The sequence below is a fragment of the Didymosphaeria variabile genome, assembly GCF_027946475.1.
Source record: "Didymosphaeria variabile strain IMI 356815 chromosome Unknown scaffold_8, whole genome shotgun sequence".
Lineage (NCBI taxonomy): Eukaryota > Fungi > Ascomycota > Dothideomycetes > Pleosporales > Didymosphaeriaceae > Didymosphaeria > Didymosphaeria variabile.
Window position 1 is genome coordinate 1041066 of NW_026611627.1, and position 23289 is coordinate 1064354.

The 23289-nt window shown below is 55.0% G+C and overlaps 6 protein-coding genes across 6 annotated transcripts; 4 read left to right on the forward strand and 2 right to left on the reverse strand.

The window, feature by feature from the left end:
- On the forward strand, nt 1-4667 carry RAD9 (radiation sensitive protein rad9; the record flags this gene model as incomplete). The annotated part of the gene is made up of 2 exons (XM_056219303.1): nt 1-5; nt 326-4667. 2 exons carry the CDS (start codon nt 1-3, stop codon nt 4665-4667), a joined length of 4347 nt encoding a protein of 1448 aa, XP_056066430.1.
- A 3562-nt stretch (nt 4668-8229) lies between these two features.
- On the forward strand, nt 8230-9579 carry N0V89_010562 (uncharacterized protein; the record flags this gene model as incomplete). The annotated part of the gene is made up of 3 exons (XM_056219304.1): nt 8230-8800; nt 8954-9167; nt 9231-9579. The coding sequence occupies 3 exons, from the start codon at nt 8230-8232 to the stop codon at nt 9577-9579; spliced, it is 1134 nt and encodes a 377-aa protein (XP_056066431.1).
- A 1529-nt stretch (nt 9580-11108) lies between these two features.
- NRP1 (Asparagine-rich protein (ARP protein)) lies at nt 11109-13118 on the reverse strand (the record flags this gene model as incomplete). Its single annotated transcript, XM_056219305.1, has 4 exons — nt 11109-12026; nt 12076-12782; nt 12850-12907; nt 12963-13118. 4 exons carry the CDS (start codon nt 13116-13118, stop codon nt 11109-11111), a joined length of 1839 nt encoding a protein of 612 aa, XP_056066432.1.
- Nucleotides 13119-14727: 1609 nt separating this feature from the next.
- Nucleotides 14728-16578, forward strand: N0V89_010564 (uncharacterized protein; the record flags this gene model as incomplete). Its single annotated transcript, XM_056219306.1, has 2 exons — nt 14728-15014; nt 15177-16578. The coding sequence occupies 2 exons, from the start codon at nt 14728-14730 to the stop codon at nt 16576-16578; spliced, it is 1689 nt and encodes a 562-aa protein (XP_056066433.1).
- Nucleotides 16579-17222: 644 nt separating this feature from the next.
- N0V89_010565 (uncharacterized protein) lies at nt 17223-17984 on the reverse strand (the record flags this gene model as incomplete). The annotated part of the gene is made up of 2 exons (XM_056219307.1): nt 17223-17828; nt 17967-17984. 2 exons carry the CDS (start codon nt 17982-17984, stop codon nt 17223-17225), a joined length of 624 nt encoding a protein of 207 aa, XP_056066434.1.
- A 1705-nt stretch (nt 17985-19689) lies between these two features.
- Nucleotides 19690-22539, forward strand: N0V89_010566 (uncharacterized protein; the record flags this gene model as incomplete). The annotated part of the gene is made up of 2 exons (XM_056219308.1): nt 19690-20655; nt 20710-22539. 2 exons carry the CDS (start codon nt 19690-19692, stop codon nt 22537-22539), a joined length of 2796 nt encoding a protein of 931 aa, XP_056066435.1.
- Nucleotides 22540-23289: the final 750 nt, after the last annotated feature.

Here is a 23289-nt window from a genome sequence, read left to right on the forward strand (position 1 = left end):
ATGCAGTGCGGCAAGACCCCGGTCGTTCTTGCAGATCATGGGTCGTGCTATCTGAGCGCATCCTCTGACGCCACTAGGACCCGTCCCAACTCTCCCAGCTGCTCCGCCAGCGGGCAGGCAGCCAATTCGCCATTCACTCCTTCAATTTAGCTGAACATCACACTGTCAACGCGACGCCCACGTTCTCTTCGGAGCGGCTGCCTAGCCCACAGCGCCCCGCCGTCGCGCTTTCTCTTTCACCAACGCGTGCTGCATCTCGACGCGTACGATTCAACTCGCGACATGTTACTCCGAAACTTCACAATCACCACTCGGCACCGGTCAGTACGGGTCCGTTGATTATGGAGAATGAGGAGACGCGCAAGCCCTACCAATCATTCAACGGCACCATGGACGCTCCCGGCGACACGCAGGTGGATCCTGAGATCTATAAGATGCTTACCAGCGGTATATACCCCAGCAACAGCACGCTCGGTGCTGCCTTTGAGCCAGTGGTACCTTATGCAGAACATGGGAGCTCGGAATCAGCGGACAACTACATTGCAGCATCAAGCCAAGAACCGCCCCGCGATCGCATCACCAGTCCGGTGACGATAAACGACGACCAAGACACGCAAAACCGCGCCCACTACGCAGAGACTAGTCCTCTCAAGCTCCTCGAGACTCCGGCAGCTTATACAGGCAGGAAGCGGGACAGTCAGGGCCAGGTGCTGAGCTCGGTGGGCAGAACAAACACTACTCCAGGGACTGTTTTGTCGGCATCCGCCTTCTTCAGCTTCCGTGGCGATGAATATGCCAATGGCATGTCCCTTACCCAGGCTTTCAATGCTACGCAAGCAAAGACATCACCCGCCGTCGGCAACCCGAACGACGATGTTGTCTTCCAGAGACCCTCACCGAATTTTACACATGCGCGTCATTCAAGCGCCGATGCGATGTTGTCCAGTCCAATCAAGCCGCAAAATCGAAAGGAACCAGTGGGTGATATAGTCTTGAGGTCCTCCAGTGAACCGCGGGCCGATTACGAATCGATGAAGCATTCGCAAGAGCGACGAAGCCGGGAGCGAGCAAGCGAAGAGAAGGACATTGAAGAGCAACAGGACAGTTGGGAACAACCCACAGGCGTGGGAAAGCATTACGCTAGGCGAAAAGCGAAGGAGCGTTTCGAGCAAGAAGCCGCCAAATCGCTCGCAGGTGTGTCTGCTCCAACGTCTTCAGCGCGTCTGCCCAAGAAGCGGGGCTTGCTTTCCATGAGGGCGACTACGACTTCCCCCAGAAAGCCCACAAGAACCGAACTCACTGTCTATCACGGTCCTTACGATGGTGCAGGTGCTGATGCCCCGTACGAACTATCGCAACATCTAACAAGAAACGATGATACCGGTCATTCACCTGACGAGCTACCTCAAGATCTTTTCACCCACCGCTCCGCACCGGCCATTGCAATGCAGGTGGTTGGGGCCGAACAACGTGTTCAAGTACCCCATACCTCTTCACACCCGGTTCATACTTACTCTGCACCTTCTTCGCACAACCTTTCTCAACCAAACCTTTCACCATCACAACCACAACCAGAGTCGCAAATTCGAGCCTCAGCGTCTCAACCTGCGCCAAAGAGTCTCTCGAGGCTTCGTAGTAGCCGAGAAACGGAAGTCGTTATGGACTCCCAGCCCGAGCCGGCAGCTACCTTTCGTGCTTCACAACCTGCCCCACTGCGGTATCCTTCTTCACCGTCAACCAATGCATACAGTATTAATCAAACAACAATGCTACCCAAATCGGCACTCATCAGCTCACCTATCTCGTCGGCAATTCCTATGCCACCCAAATTCAGCTCACAAGAGCTTGGCGTGACTATTGACAAGGAGGACACGGGCGATGTTGTCGAAGAGGGCGTTCCGAGCAGTCCACCTCTGATTGTACGTGCTGACGGCGATGACGACATCACCTATGATGAGCACGCATACGAAGATGATTCAAACGATGGATGCAGGGAGCGAGACGGCCAATCAGGTGCAGACGATGCAGAAATGGAAGAGGCTGACGAGGGAGACGACTTACCTACACCAGAAGATGAGCCTAGCGAATATGCATTATCAGACTCTGAGGACGAACCAGAAAATAGGGAGCGCGTCGACGACGATGAAGTGCCTGAGACTATCGAACAAGAGCATGGTCAGGACGCCTTGGTCGGCTCGGGTCATCCTCCGGATGGCAAAGAAGAGAGCACGAACACACCGATGGCTCCGCCGCGCACACATCGCCAGTCAACAGTCCCCGAGACTGATATGCTTGAAGAGACACAACCTTCGTTAATTCCTGAAGCTGCAGATGCCACGCAGCTCGATACTACAGCAGCGGCTACCGAGAATGTTTCTACGGGGATCTTGGACAATGATCAGAATGAGCAGATCGATCACGGCCAAAGCAACAGCAACGAGCGCTTCGATACTGCGAAGGAGCATCAGTCGACGTCGCAGGTTGCCAATGAAGTCAGCAGCGCTATAGAAGAGACCGTGGCCGCACCTTCTCCGGCACGTTTCAAGGGTCGTTCATTGCTTGACATTGCAAACGAATCGGGCACACAACAATCGGTCGACTTTGATGGACTTGATCTACCGCAATTGAGCTTTGATGGGGATCCAGAGGATGCGTTAGATGCAATGATAGCTCGAGATTCGCCGTACCACACACAGAAGAAACGTCGAACGACTTATAGTACGAAGAAAGCCTTCCGGAGCCCGATCAAAGACACGGACCCTGTGTCAGATCAGCTAAGTAGCTCACCACAACCACGGGCATCCCACGCACCTGGCTGGTCGCCCCCGACGACCCAGGACCGTGAAGCACAAGGAGCGCAAGCTGCAGCGCGTGCTCGGAAGGAAGCTGGCATACAGTCAGCGACGTTGAAGTCTAAGACTCGCTTCAAGCCAAATCAGCCTCAAACCCCTCGTAAGGGTGCTTTGAAGACAGTCAACAAAACATTGTTGTCTAAATCGCCGGGGCAAACGCCACCAAAAGCGTTGCCAAAAGACCGAACAGCTGAGCATGCGACACCGACTCGATCTTTGGAAGCTCGCAGTGCTGACGTGGAGATGGGTGATATAGATCATCTCGATGCCGAGGACGAGCCTGTGCAAGACGCCAACATCGCCAGCATTGAGCATGTAGATGTGTCCACAGCTGATGATTTTGTCGAAGATCCGTCTGGAGAGCGCAATATGCCTAACCGCATTTTCGCATTCTGGCCCAAAATTGGTTATTGTCCTGCCACATGCATTGGCCGTGTGGACTCGCATCGTCTTCGTGTCCGCTACGATGATGGCACGATCAATGTCTTGGAACATATGCAAATTCGTGCCCTTGACTTGCACCCGGCGGACCAGATAAAGATCGATATCCCTGGAAAAAAGAAATCCGCATACGTGGTTGTAGGTTTCAAAAACAAGGTCGATCCACAAGACCCTACATTGGAGTATCCAGCGACCAACCGTCATGGTCATGCAACGGTTGTTTTAGAAGAGAAGCAGCGCGACAGTCTTCCTGCGCATGCACAGGCGCGAGCAAGGGACCACATTGACGTCCCGATAGCTAATATCTACCTTACGACACAATTGTGGGCTCGATTGAGGGATAGAACATTCGAGTATGATAAAGCAGCCAGTCCTGCTGCTCCAGCGTCGCGCGTCGGAACGCCTCGGACTGTTGAGTCGGCCATCCCAATGTCAACATCGCTTCGAAGGAGCGCTGCTGGACCTTCTTTCCTTCGCGACTCGGCTGCCCGCGCATCTTCGGTTGCTTCCTCAGCACGCTCAAGCGGCAACGTCTTCCTGAATATGGCATTTGCTGTAACGTCTACGAGTACGACAGTCAACAAGGATGATATTAGCAAGCTCATCACGTCTAGTGGCGGATTGGTCGTTGATGAAGGCTTCCACGAGCTATTTGATAGAGACTCATATGACGCACCAATGTCCTCGGCTGGTTCACAAAACGCACCATCTGCATCAATGCATGGACTGAAGCTGAAGAGTAAGAATGAGGATTTGCGCTTCGTGGCGCTTATTGCACAGTCACATTCGCGCAGCCCAAAGTTCCTCCAAGCGCTTTCTCTGAATATTCCCTGCTTACACCTCCGCTGGATTCACGACTCTCTAGCGGTAGGCTGTGCCTTACCATTCGCGAAATACCTTCTTCCTGCCGGCACCTCAACGTTCCTGGATCCTGTAGGTGTCGTCCGCTCTCGCAACTTGCCAACATATGACCCAACCGCCGAAGACACTACCTTCGCGCAGATGGTAAAGGATCGTGAGCTACTCTTCCGCAATGAGTCTGTTCTCATTGTCAGCGAAGAGAATGAACAGGAACCGTACATCTTCCTTACACATGCCATGGGCGCCACTGAGGTGTGCCTGTGCAGCGACCTCGAGGAAGCAAAAGAATCTGTGGATACCGGAGCCTGGGACTGGGTGTATGTGGACGGCAAACCTGATGCGCTCGCTGACGCAGCAGCCCAGATCTTCGGCATTGGGGCGGGCAAGACAGCGGGCAAGAAGGCTACCAAGAAGCGCAAGAGGGACAGCGAATCTGCGAAGGCACCGTGGACGGGGAACGCTCGTACGCACGGGATTTGCCGGCGAGAAGAAGGTCAAGGTGGCGTGTGGTGAATTCGTGATTCAGAGCCTCATTCTTGGGGCTTTGGTTGAACAGTAAGGGACTGTTCAGGATGAATCTTAGATGGGTGTAGGCGGATTTGCAAAATGGCGTTTTCATGGATACTATGCATGTTATATCGGCGCTTTTTTTATCGCTTCGGCGCTCAGGGAAAAGGGAGGGACGCCACAGATACCACGGCAAAAGGGTCGGTTGCAAGGGTGTATACAGAGGGCTCTCAGCGGAGGAGGTATAAGGACCGCCCAGCTTAAGCCGTGCTACATATAGTGTATGGGCACAATATTCGAATCAAAGATATGATATGTCAATTGATGTTAGATTGACTTACGGATCACTTCCGGCGTCCTCGGTCTTCGGGGGGGGCCTTGTGCCACTTTACAGTATTGATAAACTACAAGTTCAAATACAGTACCTGCCCCCCCGCTTCTCGCAGGCCGTTCTCGATCGGGCTATGGTCTGGAAAGGACTTGCCCAGGCATTGTCTCATGTACTTTGATATCCCTTGCTGATACACCTGAATTGTGACCAAACAATTTGCCAGCTGCTTGTGGTTGCTAGTCTACGCGGTATGCGCGATACGCGCCCGCTTGCGCGTTCTCCATAGCCCTGAAGCAGGGAGAAATGCAGCCCTACGATGAATTGTATAAAGAGCGATTTGTTCTGTCAATAAGACAATCTACAAGCCAAGCACACAGACCGACAGACATCTGGGCGGTTGTTTTCGCTGACGCAGGTTACAGGCTCCGGGTGTGTCAAACTCTTTATCGTCAAGTTCAGTCCTGGCAAGGTCTTCCAGGACGACGTTGGTGCCATCTTCGATTTCTTCGGCGTCTTTTTCCGTAGCAGATCCAAGCTCCTCGACTTCATCGTCCTTCAAACCCTTGTTGACAAACTCGTTGCTTTCCCTGACCTCTTTAGCAACGTCCTTCACATCGACGGCGCCTCCGCCTCCGCCTCTCAACACTCCCGGCGTTGTCACAACTACCTTGACCGGGAAATGCACCGCAACCGCTACCACCACTCAGACCGTCACAGCATATCTCTCGGCAAATGCGGCTAGCACGCCAACTACTACCAGCACAATCTATCAGTTTGAGACGGTGTTTACGACATGGACTGTGACTACTACCGCCGAGCAAACGTATGGAGTGACTGAGCGTACGCTCGAAACGAGCTTGGTGTTGACGACTAGCACGTTGCTCGCGCTTCGTACATCCACGGCGACCTCGACAGTTGTGGAGACGGCCGGAGCAGTACCATCTCCTGGACCTTCGCCTTCAGATGTTCCATCTCCGGTCAACACGGCTGCGGAAACAGTGACAGCGACACAATACATTGCTGAGCAAGCCCCCGACGCGCCAGGCGCAACTCTGATTGAGACAATGACTGGACCAGGCGCCACAACCGCCGTCTTCGAAACTGTCCCTGGCGCGGGCTACACGGTCACCATCACGTTCTTTCAGATCCTTCACCTGCCGCCCCAAGCGGCTCTTCAGCCCCTGCCATCCTCCCTTCGCCTTCAACAAACGGCACACTGCCTGCAGCCTGTACATGTGTCGAAGGCACCCCCGGAGGCTTCTACTGCGGGTACTGCAGTCAGGTGACGAGCTGCGCAAGGGGTGACGACTGTTGGGCTAGCGCTTTCTTGTGCGGGAGCGACGCGCAGTGTGGGGATTACGGAGCGCTAGAGTATTGTGAGCAGACGAGTGAGGGCAGGACGGAGAAGGAGAATTGTCCGTTTTTGAGTGTGCAGTTCGCAAAGGGCTTGTAGGTTGGGCATGGTAAGATGTCCTAATCTTAAGGAGAGAGTGAGGTGGAATGGGGATAGTAGAGTAGGATAGTGGGACGAAGAATTGAGTGCTAAAGTAGTGGTGGCTGGGATAGGATTGATGAAGAGTTGGATGAGTTGTCTCGGATCAGAGCAGGACTGTACTACTACTGTGTAGGTGCCCTGCAGTATCATGAGGTTACACTCCACGAAGTGTGCCAAGCCTTTGCTTTGAGACTGCCTCGTAGGTGTACTCCCTTCTTCCGACTCGCTCTGCCGCATGTGTAGCATCGATCCATGACCGTCAAGCGCCTCCCGTTCCGGGCTGTAGGACGTTATTTGTACGACCTCGCTTCGATGACAGTCTGGTGGGGCAAGCGTGGAGGACTGCTCGTGTAACCCATCGTTAGGACCTAGAACTCTTGTAACACTCGATCCATCCCTTCTGTTCAGAGCCGATACGAACTTCAGTGAAGATCGCCCGAGTAAGGCGTTGTTAGAGATCCCACCTGATGAACTTCAGATGAAGTAGACGAGATATGGTGCTTAGACCGGCTTACCACACAGTCCTGCAGGTACATGGCCACATGGCGTCAGCTTCCCACCGCGTTTGCTTAAGCCTACAAACAGTCCGTAAGCTCAACCGTGCACAGCCCTCGCATCCCCCGCCGCTACGGATCACCAACTTCATTCACCTCAAACATGACCCCTGAATGGGTTGCCCAGTAAGCACGCTGTCGCAGGCTCAAATGAGGCAATCAAACCAGCAAAACTTATCTCAGTTACAGTGCAAGGGAAATCTCGCTCCCGCCCGCCTTTAAGATTGCCATGTGAGGGCAGAGCGCATTGTTGGCGTCCCAATTGCAGTGCGCGTAGTCTAATCATCGGCTCCCCACCGCGCTTTACTCGCTTTGGTATTAGTAACAAGATGGCTGAAAGCTTGGTGCCTATCCTCGCAATCTGCCACACATGTTCTTTGGCAATTTGACAGGGAGTACGGAACGTTCGGGAAGGCTTGATGGCGATCCCACAGATTGTGGCGGAACAGTCGGCGCTGGGTGGGCGCTGCTTGTCAAAGGACCGGCCTGAGTGGCCGGGACGACGTGGGAGGCGGAACTGGCTGGAGAATGTAAGATTAGGGAGCTGCGCGCTGCTTGCATGCGAAGCGTGGCGTTCTTTAGTGTTAGCGTAGGCAAGGGGGCGAATCAGTGCGGAAAATAGCATGCGCGAAGGCTAGACTGGCGTGCCGGGGCTGAGAAATTCAACTAGATCAACGGGCTCTGTTGGTGAGGTGGCATCTATCGGTCTCATAAGAAAGGCCAGGAGCAGAGCACACGATATCTGTTGTTCTAGGCATTTGGTTGAAAGGTAGATGCAAAGCAGTGAGGATTGGGTCAGAACAGCGCACTGCATAAAGAACACGACAGGTTGAAAGTCCTGTTGGATCAAAGCAGACCCTGGCTAGAGATCGCTTCGCATCTAAGAAACTATCCGGGCCCCGTCCGATAGCAGACGCTCACGCTTACGCGCGAAGCCCCCCCTGGCATATACCTTCCGCAATCATCCCTAGCAGGCCCCTCCGCCGCTCATATTATCCCTCCCTTCCACCTCTTGTCCATCTTGGCCTTTTGCTCTGCGATTTTCCCAAGCGCCCTGTATTAACACCACACTGTCGCTCGTTTGCCACCCGTCAGCGAGGAGTGCGACACTGGAGTCTGAGCCCTAGGCTCTTCCCTGAACGAAACGAAAGAAACGAAAACCCGAAACGCATTACAGATTTAGCCACCATGATGGCGTCCTCGATGTTCCTGACGCCGCGAGCGTTGGGCGCCTACGCCGTCGTTATCCTCCTCTTCCTCACCATCCGCCAGCTCGGTACCACCCACGCCACCTACAACACTTCAGAATGGAAGGGGAAGGTCTCCCACCTGACAGGCTCCTCCGGCCCCAAACCCGCAAACTCAACCCTCGATTTCCAGGAAATCGTCTACATTAGCATGCCTTACCGCACCGACCGACAAGACGCTATGGTGCTCACCGCCGCGCAGACGGGCCTCAAGCTCAACAAGATGATCAAAGGTGTTCCTTCAGCGGACGTGCACGAGAAGGCGCGCCCGCTGACGAACCATCCCGGGGATGATCCGAAGAAGCCATGGTTGGGCGTGTGGAGGGCGCATGCTGATGCGTGGCGGTACATGATTGACAATGACATCCAGAGCGCGCTGATTATGGAGGACGATGTTGACTGGGACGTCAACGTGAAGGAGGTTTTTGGGCTTTGGAACTGGCAGATGAAGAACAACAACTCGCTCGCTGAGAACCTGGGCAGGGGCAAGAATGGCGAGACGTGCGAGTATGGTGAGTTGCACTTTCCATCTAGTCGCTTGTGCACGCTGTGTCTCCAGACCTGGCCGGTTCGCAACCACTGAACTACGGATGCGTTCCACGAGTCAGCAGATATCTCCACGTTTTTTCTTTCGCAGCAACAAGCATACTAACGAAATATTACAGGCTGCGACTGGGACCACCTGTCCATGGGCCAATGCGTCTACAAGGCCCATCCAACCGACCACACCCACTTCTCCTACAACGACCCCAACTCCCCCGCCATCGGCTCCTTTGCAAAGGATAACAAAAAGGAAATGGTCGAGACCTGGAAGTACAAGCCCGAAGACGCGGGTGTGCGTCTAGTCACGCCTTCGTACGCCCCGCTGTGCACCATGGGGTAAGCCACGTCCCCCTCCCTCATCTCTCCTTGAAAGAAGGGACTTCTAACAGCGTCCAACAGATATGCCATGACCCAGCGCGGCGCGCGTCGCGCCCTGTACCAAATCGGCGGCTTTCTAGCCATGGACAGTCCGATCGACTTGGAGTTTATCCAGCATGCCAAAGACGGCCGTCTAAAGTCGTACACCATCTCTCCGCCCACGCTCGTAAAGTGGAAGGTCTTCGGCCCCGGCGACACCGACAACGACTACGGCTTCGACTTCAAGGCCAATCCCGACCAGGACACTACCCAGGGCGGTGGCCAGAGCAAGGGCCTGCTCAGCAGCGCGAGGCAGGCGCTCAAGGCGCTGGATGGCAAGTTCCATACGTGGAAGACGGAGGACAAGAAGGGCGATAAGAAGGGTACATAAACCCTCTCTCATAGCCAGTGTGAGGGGCACGAGAAGAGCAGAGAAGTTGAATGGCTTGATGCGACCGACCGAGCGACAGACGTTTCCTTTATCCTTCTTTCCTTGCGGTTCGATGCAAGCGAGCATCCTTGAGATACCATATCCCCTTGCCATTCCATACACTTTCCGTTGTACACTTATAATCGACGAAATATCTGGGAACGTAGAGATGATCCGAGGATGATCTAGGTTTGGAGTGTTAAGAATAGGTTGGGTCGCATTTTCTTGGGCAGCAGTTGGTTAGCGATGGCGTTGGAAACAGACATTGGCAGCAACATGCAACACCGTGGTATAAATACAAAAACAGAGTTCAGAACATTTCTTGCAGAGTATGTTTAGAGTATATGAACAGGTCGTGATGCTGAAGACAAAGGGGAGCAAGGGAGACTCTAGTTCACATCTGTGGCAAGCCTTTCGAGCCTGATAATGTGGTGTAAATAAACGAAGCATACCATGAGGGCTTACAATCACTTACCCTTCGTGCTAGTACACTGCCCAGCTATGAGCATGCTAGCTAGTTGTTACAAGAGCAACGTGCCGAACATTTGATACCATATGCCAGGGCAACTCAGGCCATGGCGAGGTCCCCGACTTCTTATCTGACACCTTGTGACCGTCGTTCACGTTGTCCCCTCACTGCAACACCATGCAGACTCATTTGTGATCCTCACGAAACTCAGCGCGAGGACAAAGCTCGGAACAAGATTACATTCAAAAAAATACACTATCTCCTATCGGCCCCTTGCATTTCCATGCCATGCTCCCACTCTCCCGCTCTATCCACAAATTCAATGAAAGACGAGACAAAAGCAAGCAAAGGTTCCGAAGACACAGACACAGATACAAACACAGCCATGAACCAACCAAGCCCCGCCACCGACGCCGTCGCTATTGATTTGGCCCATGTTAAAGTTGTTGCCACCCGGTGCCCCAAGCCCCCCAGAAACGCTATGCCGCTCGAAGTATGATTTTGTGAACGCAATAAGGAAATAAAACAAGATCAATATGTAATGTTGTGTGCAGGTCAGTCAATTTAGGATGGTCGGATGAGGGGGAGGGAGTGGTGAGGTTGGGTCGAAGAGAAGATCAAGGAAAGAAAGAGATGATTAGAGTAAAGAAGAAAGGGACTGATGGAACTTCCTCCCAGCAGATCCAAAAAGAGTTCCGGTCCAGCGAACCAGAACCTGTGAGCCGCCCGTATCCGTGCTTTTTACCCAGGCCTCCAGGCTTTTGTGAGTTTTTGATCCCCGAACACCGTTCCACTACCAGTCCAGAAGGTATCAAACACCATCGCCGAAAGATCTCCAGTCTATGTTCTCCAGCCGTACCATGCCTGCAAATGCCGCAAATCTGAAACCAGTCTGTGTAAAAGTGCCCATGCAGTGAGATCTTGCCCGCGCCTGCCTAGCCGAGAAATCCGTCCCATGCCAAAAATGCTCGAGCACGATCCAAGCCTCGAAACATCAATCCCGATTATGTACGATAAGAGTCTACGCCGGCGACTTATTCGAGGCGTTGGATGCATTGCGGCGGTCGTCGTTGACAGACAGACCACCGAAGCCCGCAGAGAGGAAAGAGAAGGGGTCGTTACGTCCATCACCGCCGTTGACAGCTCCTTGGTTGGGGTACGGGTCGGCCGAAGTGAACGCGGCTTCAGCGGAGCGGCTGTCGAAGGGTGTCGAGTGCATACCACCATTGGGAGCGTACTGAGCTCCCATGGGAGGGTACGGGCTGGCAGCGCCAATGCCTGAGGGGAGAGCATACGAGCTTGGAGGCCCACCATACTGCTGGGCAGGGTATCCGCCAGCAGCGAATGGAGCTGCACCGAAGGGACCGGCACCAGGAGTTCCGCCCATCGAGGGTGGGCCCATGCCGAAGCTGGAGGGCGTGTCCATAGGGGAAGGGAACGCAGAGTCGGCAACGACAGCAGCTCCGGCCCGGCTAGCACCGCACCGCAGGCACTGAACATTCTTGGCGAAGTTGTGGTAACCGCAGCCATTCTCTCCACACTTCCAGTCGCCGGCACGGAAGGGCACGACACCGTTTCCTCCGCGGCCCATGTTGCCGTGTCCACCACCCATACCATGGCCGTGGCCGTGGCCCATGTGATGTTGGGGCGGGCCCATCATGGAGGGCGGCCCGTATCCGTAACCGCCGTAAGCCATTGGATCCCCTCCAGGTGGGCCTTGCATGGCCGGGAAGGAGCAGCGGAAGCATGCTGTACGACGCTGGAAGTTGGAGAAGCCGCACGAGGGGCAGTTCCAGTCGCCGGGTCGGGGACGGTTCTTGCTAGGAGGGAACGGGCTCAGGATGTCGGCTGCACGGTCAAGGACGCGGCTGGAGGACGGTGACACCTCAATGGCCTTCTCGTTGAGCGCACGACCGTTCATGCACAGACTCTCGGCGGCCTACGAAATGTTAATAATGTGCAATAGCGACCGGTTGATGTCCTCTTACCTCTTCATGGGAAGAAAAGATGGCGAAGCCAGAGCCAGTAGGTTTGTGCTGGTCGGGTGTTCGCAGTGTCCAGAAAGCAATCGGACGACCGCCAAATTGGGTGAACCAGCTCTCAAGCTCGGACTGTGTAGTGTCATGCGGCAAGCCGCTCATGTGGAGCACTTTGCTGCGCTCCGAAAGGAACGCTCGCACGTCGGCACGCGCATCCATTGGTTTTGTCAATACGTCTGGGTGATCCTGCGGTGGTTGGGACTTGTGGATGAGACCTCTGAGCACGCGTGTAAGTGTGACAGCTTCTTCCATAGCCCGCCTTGGCGAGGCGGGAGCTAGGGCCTGCAAGTGAAAAGGAAGGTTATGCTTAATGGGCGCAGAGGATTGCACGGGCTCTACCTCAAGGGCAGCACAAATATTGGAAAGCGCAGAAGAGCCGAACGGCAAGCTCTCAGGGTGGTGTGCCTGCCAGCGCTGGTATTCGGTTCGCAGATCAAACGTACGGGAGTGCTGCAGATACGGAGGCAGGACGACGGCCTTATCACGGGCCTCGCGGGGCAGCTGAACGCGGAGATCCCAGCTGTCAAGTGTGACAAAGGCAAACTCAAGGTGCTTGGGCAGTAGGTGCTCTTGGGCAAAGGTATCGAAGCGGTTTATGGCATCTCGGAAGGTCCCGGCGTTTCGGACCTGGTCCCAGGTGAGGGTCGTCAAGCTTGCTGGAAGAGTCTACATCAGCCAATGCTCGGCCATGTGAACAGGCGGGTGGAAGTAAGAGCAACTCACTGCAAAGTGCGGTAATGGGGGTATTGACGGGCTTGACCAGGACACTTTCACGGTGGAGCTGGCACGGCACGTCAGCAACTGCGGGCAGGTGTGGGAACAGTGGGTAGACGCACCTCTTCGCAGCTCTTTGCATCAAGCAGTATCCAGCCCAGCTCAATCACTTCTGCACTGTCCTTGGTTACGTACACCCCGTGTTCGTCGCAGGTTGTAGCGACATGTATCACGACGTAACGGTCGAGATTGGGAGATTGCGGGCTCGGTGCGGCCATGGTTATGGGTCTGGGAAGATGGTTTTGTGTCTGGCGGGCAAGCTACAAGACGGCCGTCGCTGCTCCCTGCGTGGTGGTGAGAGAAGGAAAGAGCGTGATAGCTTCGGAAGTAGCGAGCTGCGTAGGGAAGGTGCAGCGGGCGAGGACGTCAGCGACAGGTGAATGGAGCCAGCCAATAAAGGTTGCAAGCGGCGCAGGTAAAGGACAAACGAGGAGGCAGCAACTCGCAGGATGAGATGAGATGAAAAGTCTCCTGCTGCGTTGTTCGGGAGGTGGTCGAGGTGAAGTGAAGGAGGACGACCGTGCGCGGTCTCCCTCTGCCTGGGACTGGATTCGTGACGAATATTTCTAGAAGCTGGAGCTAAGGCCTCGCGGCGACTGGCTGCCGCGCTGTGTACTCTGCTCACCGATATGCGCGCAGATGACGGCTAGATGGACATGGACGGCATAAACGGCTATGTACCTGTCTGCTTCTTGCGTCCACGCAGTCTGCCCGCTCGACCTTCACTTGCTCCCAAGAGCTGCTGGAAGCTGTGCTAGACGTGCGTGGCACTCGCGCGGCAGCTTGATTGGCATCTGAAACACACCACGACAGCTCGCCCAAGCCCATGCACGCGTCTGCAAACGCTTCCGCGCAGTCCGCCCTCCGCCTCGGTACCACCCTGTGTGCCCTCGAGCGTTGATCGATGCTGCGTCCTCGGCGGGAGCTGTCCTGTCCGTCGCCTTGCTGCCTGTTCAGTTCGCTCTCAACGGCCGACGGCGACACGGCTCCACGACGCCGCGCAAGGATCAAGGGTCCGCGCTGGCCCTATCCAACGCGACATGTCTTTGCTGTTCAGACGCGGTATCAGAATGAGTCGCAGCTCTGGTATTCGGCGTCATTAAGACAATTGGACTGTGGTGCATGAAGGAAGAAGCGGGACCGCCGTTGGCACTACGGGATCCCTTCATACGTGTATGCCATTCTCGCCCCTATTGTGCTGCTGTCCTTTCATCCTCGTCCATGGCTTCGGAATATGTGGCTTGCCCGCCGCTTGGCAGCTACTCCCCGCTCTACAGCCATTCACTACACCCTGGTCTCCGTGGGGTCGGCGGTTGTGAATGGATGCGTCTTCAGCGGCCAACACAGAGTGACAAGCAACGGCGCGCAGGCTGATCCACTGATGCTGCTCTTTGCCGGGAATAGTACTAGCTGCAAGTCAGACTGCCAGTGGTACAGCAATGGGGGTGAGTGAGACTCCGCGTTTAGCTGCCTTCTAAAGATATCCAAAGTTGTGCCGTGTGCCCCTTTTATACCTCCGATTCCGAACCCTCAAAAGACCCACCGACGCGCTCGCCGCCTGGCACACGACCGTGGCACAACTTCACTTGTGCTTGACCCAGCTTCGTCTTTGTCCGGACCTTGCTGCTGCTCGAGCCGCATAGAGCTGTGCGCCGATTCGCCGCCTTCCCCATGTCTCGGCATCGCTTTGATTCATCCCCGCGAGAACGAGAGTGAGTTTCATTACAAACACCCCCTTCCCCGCGCCCGGTCACAGCCAAATTAATTGCACCCACCCTCGCCAATTGCACTTTCTAATTGCCCGCCAGGACCTTCTCATACCGCATCATGGGGTTCATGAAGCGCTTTGGTCGCAAAAAGAGCCCAAAGAACAAAGAGCTGCGCGCGCGCGACGACTTCGCGTTTCCAGCATACCATGGCCCCGATCAAACGCAGCGACTCCCCGACAAGATTCTACGACAGATTTTCGAACAAGTATGTCCGCATGCAAGCGACGAATCTCTCGAGCCCAGCGAAGACTCCGGTCACGATGGCTGCATGAACTGCGACATGCGGGATTTGGCACACTGCGCGCTCACTAAGCGGCAATGGTACGGCGTGGCGGCAGGATTACTGTGAGTGACGCTTGGGAGCTTCCCGCAAGTGTCTTGCGGGTTACCTTAGGATATGCCTTGCATGCGCACCGCATATCCTGGGGGAGCAACGTGGACACGTTCAGAAGGGACATGCGCCTTGATGAGTCCCAGCTGAGGAAGTCGCGACCTGACAATTGCCAGATACAAGAGTATTCGGCTGGACGCAGTGCACTACTGCGAGCTCGAAGAAGTATACGCCGAGGAACGTAGGCGCAAGTCGCGCGGCGGCGACATGGATCCCCCAACCGTGCGGCTACAGCAGCTATGCCGGACGGTGCGAGAGAACCACAACATTGGCTCCCGCGTGCGCTTTCTGAAGCTTCCATACATGACCCGCGAGTCCTGCAAGGCTGACCTGGCGCGAACCGTGTCCGTATGTCCAAATCTTGAGCACATCGACCTGCCGGACGGCTTCTTCACTGGCGATCCCACATGCCACACATTACGACAAGAGCTACAAGCGCGGTGTCCGAACATACGGAAAATGAAATACAACGAGGGCAGCGAACAGACTTTGGAATCATTACTGCACGGATACTGGCAGCAGCTACGTGTAGTGGAGATCAACAAAGTCCAGATAGACCCTACTCTGCTGAGGCGGGTATTGGGCACGCTCCCATGGCTGAGCGACGTCAGCTTTTCCAGCGTCCCCTTGCTGAACGACACCGTCTTCCACACAGTTCCCGGAGTACCCGATTTCCCTGCACTGGACACCTTGTCATTCCACAAAGTAGACGGCATAACCGGCGAGGGTTTGCAACAGTACCTCTCCAACCCGCTATGCCGAGACACCCTCAGAACGCTCAAGCTCAGGAGCTGCGCAGGTCTCCCAGTAGCCTCACTCCACGTTCTCCTCTCCGCAGCTCCCAGCCTCATTAACCTCGAGTACTCAGCAACCGTCTCCACCCCGCTCCCCATCGACCCCCTTCCGCTCATGGCCTCGCGCTCCCTCCGCAAACTGCACTTTGAAATCATCGCCAACACAGCCACCCAAATGTACTCTCCCGCAACATCCCACTACCAATATCTCACCAACAGCCTCATGTCCAGCTCCCTTCCTGCCCTCCGCCAACTCTACGTCCGCGATCCTGATTTCCCTGAGACCCTCACTCTTGCGCCTCCGCTCCGACCTTTTGCAGACGCCCCGCCCCAGCGCGGCTTCTCGCAGCCCCTGGAGGTCTTCTCGAAGGGACTTGACGAGCTAGACTGGATATTCACCTCCATTATGCCCGCGGACGCATATGGCCGCCGCGGTTCCATGTCGGGCGGGCGACCGCTGAGCAGCTACTCCGCGAGCAAGGGTCTGGGACCGCAATGGGGTGGCGACGCAAGGAAGAGCATCGTTGTGCCGAACGGATTCGGCGGTTTCCTCGCTGTTCCCGCCGAGGGCAATGATGGTAGGCCCAGAAGTGCAGGCAATTTGTCGCCTTCGGGCGGGTTCGGACATGGGCACTCGCACAGCCTGGGTGGAAATGGGCCTGCGTTCCGTGGCAGCTTTATGGGGCATCAGAAGAGGTCTTCTCGGGCGGACTTGTGGCGCTGAGGTAGCTTGTCCGTCGGGGCTGCCTTTTTTCTTTTCTTTTGCTGCTAAATACCCCTTTTGCATTCGCTTCTTTTCGTAGCATGAGGCGGGTTCTCTGCATTGCAGGCGCTGGATCTCATGTCCCTCTTCTCGCTTCAAAAGTCAGCTGGAATTGCGAGACCATCCTACAGGGACCACGAGAGATGTAGTCAACATCAATATGAATACTGGCTACAATTTCCAAATACGACTGACTACTACTTCCACCAAACTACACTTGCACCTTCCCATCCAGCCCCTTCTCCTTCGTCCGTGCAGTGAAACACTCCCCCTTCGCGCTCGCCTCCTCACCCTCCCCAACATCCTCTCCCGTCCCACCATCCTCCCTATCCACCCACAACCATTCGTTCCTCGCGCCACACTCGATATTCACACTGGGCCTCCTTCCCCACCCCTCTCCCCTCCACCTTTATCCGTCCCCACGTCCGTATCCACGCTAGCAATCTCACTCTTCCCAGGGACATGATGAAACAACTCGGGCGCAACCGTCCAACAGCGCCAATCATGATCTCGACACGCCTCCAGCATGCGCACGTCAAACGCGACACACCCGCCCTCGTCTTCGGTGCCGTAGGTGGAGAGGATGCGAGCGGCGGAGGCGCGGGTTACGGCGTAGGCGAAGGTGCAGAGGGGCCAGTAGGAGCGGTATAGCATCCTGCTGTTTGACAGATTGAAGGCTCTAAGAGGTCTGAGGCGGGAGGTGCGATGGAGGAAAGCGGCGGGGTGTGTGGGTCGGGGTAGGAAATTGAGGGGTGGGAGAGAACGTGCGCAGGGGAGGCGGCGTCGTTGCAGTGGCCGAGCCAGAGGATGTCCCAGGTTGAGGGGGAAGCCCAGAAGCGCGAGTCTGTGTTGAGGATTGTGCTTGGGGAAGTTGCGGGTAAGCCGGGGGAGAGGAGGGTACGGAGGGCGTGGGCGGTGGAGGAGATTTGTGAGGGGAGGTGTAGGGAGAAGTCGACGTCGTCTTCGAGGATGAGGGCGGTTTGGTGATCGGTTGACAGGAACCATCTCAGTGCGGTCAAGTGGCCCATCCATGCCAGTGCACTTCCTCTGGTGATTCTGCTACCTTCTGTTGAGTTGAAGGCTTTCAGATCGCTTTCTGCCCATTTCGGTTGCTCTGGGATAGTAATATCGATTCCGGTCAATTTGGCGGACCATAACAGCCCTTCTCTTCTCGGACTTTTGGCGTGGGAGACAGCTACGAGGGCGCCGAACTGTTGCCATGATTAGCAGATTATGACTCGTGGAGAAAGACATAATTACCCCAAGTGTTGAGTTTACAGTTTCTTCATGTTCGAACGGCGGGTGACGATGGTCCAAGACATCCAGTGATCCAAAGGGAAATGTGCCACGTGCGACCAATGAGACATGGTATTGAATCAGAAAGAACAGTACGCAAATAGGAAGTAAGAATATGAATAATCTTCGTCTCTTCTTATCCATGCGTTGAAATGCAAGAGGTAACCAATTAAAGCAGGTGTATCGGCGTGGAGTAGGTGGGAGAGTCTTCGTGTAGGAGCGCTTTTCTGCGAAATACATGCTTTGCGGCAAGATGTGACGCAAGTACACTACAGATGCTCAAGTCGTTCCTTCTTCGTAATACTGCTGGGCCGTCGTCTTGGTTCACGCTTTGCTGGAATGGTACGTTCAAATCTATTTGGTGCAATGCTTGGACGGCTATCGAGCGGGTGCTGGCATAATCGGTTCGTTCTGGGTCTACCTTGACGGGTTGTGGTGCGCTGGTGCGGACACAGTGAGACCTAACATTAAGACGGACATTTTGTTCTATCTAATTCTCAGAGTTATGGATTTCCGTGTGCGGCAGCTTATCTTTGTGACGCCATTTGTCCTTCTGTAGTGGTTGCGTCCATTGGATCGTGGGGATGACAACGAGGCCAGCGCAGTGGCATAGTGTTTGCTGTGTAGCCACTTAAGGGCGCCAGTAATCGGTGCATCCTTTTATTATTATTTTGTAGCAATCATGTCGGCATATTGATGAGGAAGCGCACCTGAGGTTTTCTTATGGAGCTGTTTTTGGAAGGGCCTGTGTTACACTTACCAAACTGGGAGCGAGGAATGCAGGGAGTTAGCGACGAAACCAGATGTAATGAGCTCAGCAGCAATTGATCGTACGCTGTGAAGGATGACACAAATTGAGAAGTACTAAGGAAAGTGGTGTTATTCACATTTTGGGATACCACAAGCGTGAAGATTAAGTGATGACGACGTAGCCCAAGCATTTTAAGCTGCAAAAGGGACTGTAAATACAACACCGAAGTACGCAATCCGAAATTTACTCTGTCTTGGTTTATAAATGTCGACTGCGTGCGAAGCTATGCTGCACCTGCTCGTCAATCGTTCGATGACCTGCGTGTGTCCAGTGCATGCCAGGCAATACTGGCGTGTACTCGTACAGAGGTCTTTCGCGGCTCGCGGCTAGCCAAGTCTTTTGAGATCCGTCTTTCCGTTCTAGAACACAAGGCTTGTTCGGATGGACCCCATGTTGAGGTGGGTCAGCATGCTTTTAGTGGTGTTCAAGCATACAGGGGAATTCGCTACCCATTGCATCTCCCGCTTCCAAGCTCGACTCGCACGAGGGGCGCACTCAATGCTCTGTATACCGCACTGCCATTTACAAGGGGCCAACTCGTGAATTGCCTGCGAGGCTCACTCAAAGGACGTTTAGATTTTGTCAAGTCCGGTCGCTGAGCCCGGGGACTTGGTTCAGGTAGGATGACTCGCAGCGTTGGTGCCGGCGGCGGGAAAAAAGGCGGCCCCCTGCAGGGCCAGGAAACGGCCAGCAAAGGGTAATTACATTGGGCCAACCACGACGAAACCATGGGGCGCAACGATGCCATGTATCCGCGACGGGTGCCAGATGCCGGGTAGAGTCAATGCTCAAAGGCTCGAGGCGATCACGACCGCTTCCGCGCCCTGTCTCAGCCCCTCCTCCTTCTTCCCTGGCCCGTCCTGCCAACTCGGCGTGGTGTAGGTCGTGCGACCAAGTTCACCTCCCTTACTTCACGGGCGCGCAGGCACGTAGTAGCGCACAGCATTGTTGCAAACGAACACAACATGGCCGACTCGGCGCCTTCGGAGGTGCCTCCGCAGAAGTTCTCTCGCTATCGCAGCGTGCGACGGGCGCAGGCACAGCAAGCCGCTCTGCACCAAAACCCCGTTGAGACGCCGGCCATCCCAGCTATGCCTCCGATCCCAATGGACGTCCCCAATGCTGCTCCCGTGAGCAGAAGCATGTCGCGCTACCACCGCCGACCTACAACATCTCATGCTTCCCCCGCAAAAGCTCCACCATTGCGCACCGCGACTGTCGATGTTCCTGCCCAACCTGTGCCAACACAGAATTCAAGCTCGTCCCGCAATCGCGCCCTGAGCTCTCCGTACACGCGAGCTGGTCCCAATGTCTCACCGCGAGTCCCAAACACGTCGCGCGCGCGAGCTGATGCTGCGCCAATGCCCACTGCCGACGCTCAACCCAAGACGGCGCGCGATGAGGCCAAGCAGCCCATGCAGGACGAAGCGGAGCGGCAGAAGCGCATGAGGGAGAAGATTGAGGCCGAGAAACGCACCAAACGAAAAGCTGAGCAGGCGGAAGAGGAGCGTCAGGAGCAGCAGCGTAGAGAGGCAGAAGAAGCGGAGCGTCTCAGGTTGCAAGAGGAGGCGGAAGCGGAAGAACAGCTGCGGCGACATAAGGAAGAGAAGGAGCGCGGCAAGAGGTTACAAAAGGCGGAAAGTACCAAGCGATTGCAGGAAAGGGAGGAGGCAGAGCGGAGAGCACGCATTGAGGAGGCTGCGCGCAACGCTCCAATATCCCCACCAACATCACCGCCGCGACAGGGTGGGCGCTTCGGTATCTTCAGTCGTCGCAGAGACAACTCTGCAGCGTCTCAAAGTCCACCAAATACTGCCAGACCTTCTCATACAAGTCATGAAAGTAGGGATATGGAGAACATCAAAGCTGGAGGAGGAGGCGCAGTTTTGGGTATTGATGCGCCAATTTCTGCTGTCAATGCTGGTGACCGAGTAGGTTTACGTCTAGTTCCCTCCACCTTTCTCCCGTGCTAATGCTGCCTCTAGCGAGTGTCCATTCTTTGCAACAAAAAGACTTTCCTTCTTCCTATCACCCCAGAAACAACAGCCCAAGACCTTCTCAGATCTGCGTCCATCGTTATGACCGAGAAGATCGATTTACACGCTGATATTCTGCTCGAGAACTTCACAAAAGTCAGCGTACAACGCCCTCTACGGATGTACGAACATGTACGGGATGTCATGAACTCATGGGACCATGATACCCAGAACGATCTCGAAATTATCAATGCTGCCTATACTGGTCACGATCGGGGGTTCTTACTTTCATCACAAGTGCCCGATGATAAACCCGAGGGCATGAGCTGCTTCATATACTATTCCTCAAGGCCTGGCAAGTGGAATAAGAAGTACGTCACTCTGCGTACTGATGGTCAACTTGTCATGGCGAAGAACGAGACTTCTAAGGACCAAGACAACATCTGCCATATGTCAGACTTCGACATCTATAGGCCTACGGAGCGAAAGCAGAAGAAGATAAAGCCGCCCAAAAGCTTCTGCTACGCCGTAAAGAGCCAACAGAAGTCTAATATCTTCTCGGACGAGTCCCGCTATGTTCACTTCTTTTGCACTAGTGACAATGGCACTTCGGTCAAGTTCTACAGTATGCTCCATACTTGGAGAAGTTGGCACCTGAAACACGTTATGGGCGAAGGTCTGAAGAAATCGAAATCTCTGGAGACGAAACCGGCAAATGCTTTCCTGGCGAAGACCCAGGCACTAGGGAGCCTCGACCAAGGCCCTACAACGTCTCACCGCCGCAACGCGTCCGAGAATTCGTTCTATCAGCTGGGATCCTTCAAACCGCTCTTCGAACCTGACCAATTTGGCAAGGGCTTGGATCAACCTGCTTACCAGTCTGCAGCTCCGGAAGCACCCCTTAGTAGGATGAATACAAGAGCTATGCACGCAAGAAAGATGTCGACTAGGCAGAAAGCCCCGCCGCCAATCGCGTACAATCGAAGCGGTTTGGTTGATGAGATTCCCGATATGCCTGTGGTGGAAAGTACCAATCCGCTCACGCAGACCCCAGCGAGGGTAGTTGACGAGGAAACCTTCGCTGCCGGCGGTTTGCTTGGAAGGAAGTATTCTCAACGGCAAAGAGCCGTGCAGGAACGTGAAGCTCAAACCAACGGAGCCTTCACCGCCGGACCTTCCCTCGTAGGCAATATTGATGCCATGGCAGCAGCACAGCTTGCTGGAGGAAACGATAGTGGTCTCGGACGTAGGTCGTCCGTCCGCAGCAACCATCTAAGAACTTCGAGCGACATCCAACGCAGTACTTCTACCAGGATCAAGCCGAGACCGCTCGTCGATCTGACGCCGCAATACGTGGAACCCCCTCAACATCGAAACAAAGGCAAAGGGTTTATACCAGAGGGAGGCACCGGACCACTTATTGATAATGCAACCTCTGTCGAAGAAGCAATCCAGGTCCCGCCCTCGACAGACTGGCGTGCGGGGGCCCGCCCGATGACTGCCCGCGCACATGGCACCTACGGCACCGGCGGCCACGAACGCACACGCTCGCTCAAAGGTCGTGGTGAAGGTCTCGCAGCGTACACGGTAAACAACCATACTGCCGGCATCAACGACGATAGCCAAGCCTTCACCGGCGGTCTTCTCGCGCGTGCAGGCTTCAGCCAAGGAGCCCAGCCAGTGGGCCATGGCGTTATGGATGGATCTAGAGCAAGAGGCCCGATGCTGGACATGAACGAGCCCTCTCAATTTGCATCTGGGAGTCTTCTTGCGGGCGTGCAGCGGAAACAAACGGTCAAGGGACCGGTGGACAAGCGGCAGAGCGTGGACATGGGATGATGACTTGTTGTGATACCCTTTTGTTTTTATGGATACAGCCGAAAGTGACATTCGGTCATCGGTTTCGTACGCATTGATTTCTTGCGCATTTGCTCACTCTGGGTTTCAACTTTCTATTTCTCTCATGTTATTCTCTTCGCATCGTTCAGTGCGGCTCCTTGATACTTTTTGTCTTGTTTGCCTTGTCTGCGATCATCTTGTCTGGGACCATTTGAAAATTCTCTTGGTTGCAAACTCTCTTCTGTTTTAGCGCCACGTTCGTTAGGTGAGTGGGGGCTTGCGTTTATTCACTTAATGTCTAGAACTATGCCCAATCCATCAGACGGGACAAATCTACGAAGTGTTGGGATGAGCCCCTGCTCGTTCAAAATGTGACATGTAGTTGAGAAAAACTCAAACATGAAGCGCAATTGCTCGTGCTGAACAAGTGTACTGTCCTCGGCAAAACTGCCCGCCGACGTCTGCGAAGGATTCCCTGCGTGGGAAGTAGAGCCGCGGGGATCGGCAGTCCACGTGAACTGAAACCCCACAGCGTCTCCGGACGGGCTCCCGCTAATAAACAAGTGGGATCGTGGAGACAATGGCTGCCTCTGCGACACTGGGCAGCCCCGCATTGCGACTCGCCCACCTATGACGGCACTCATGCAGCTTGAAGATCACGAGTGGTGCCATGTTCACATGGTACAACACCACCGCGCCGAGAGCCTCAGACGGAGCGGCGTGAGCGGTCAGCCTGTTGGATATCGCCTG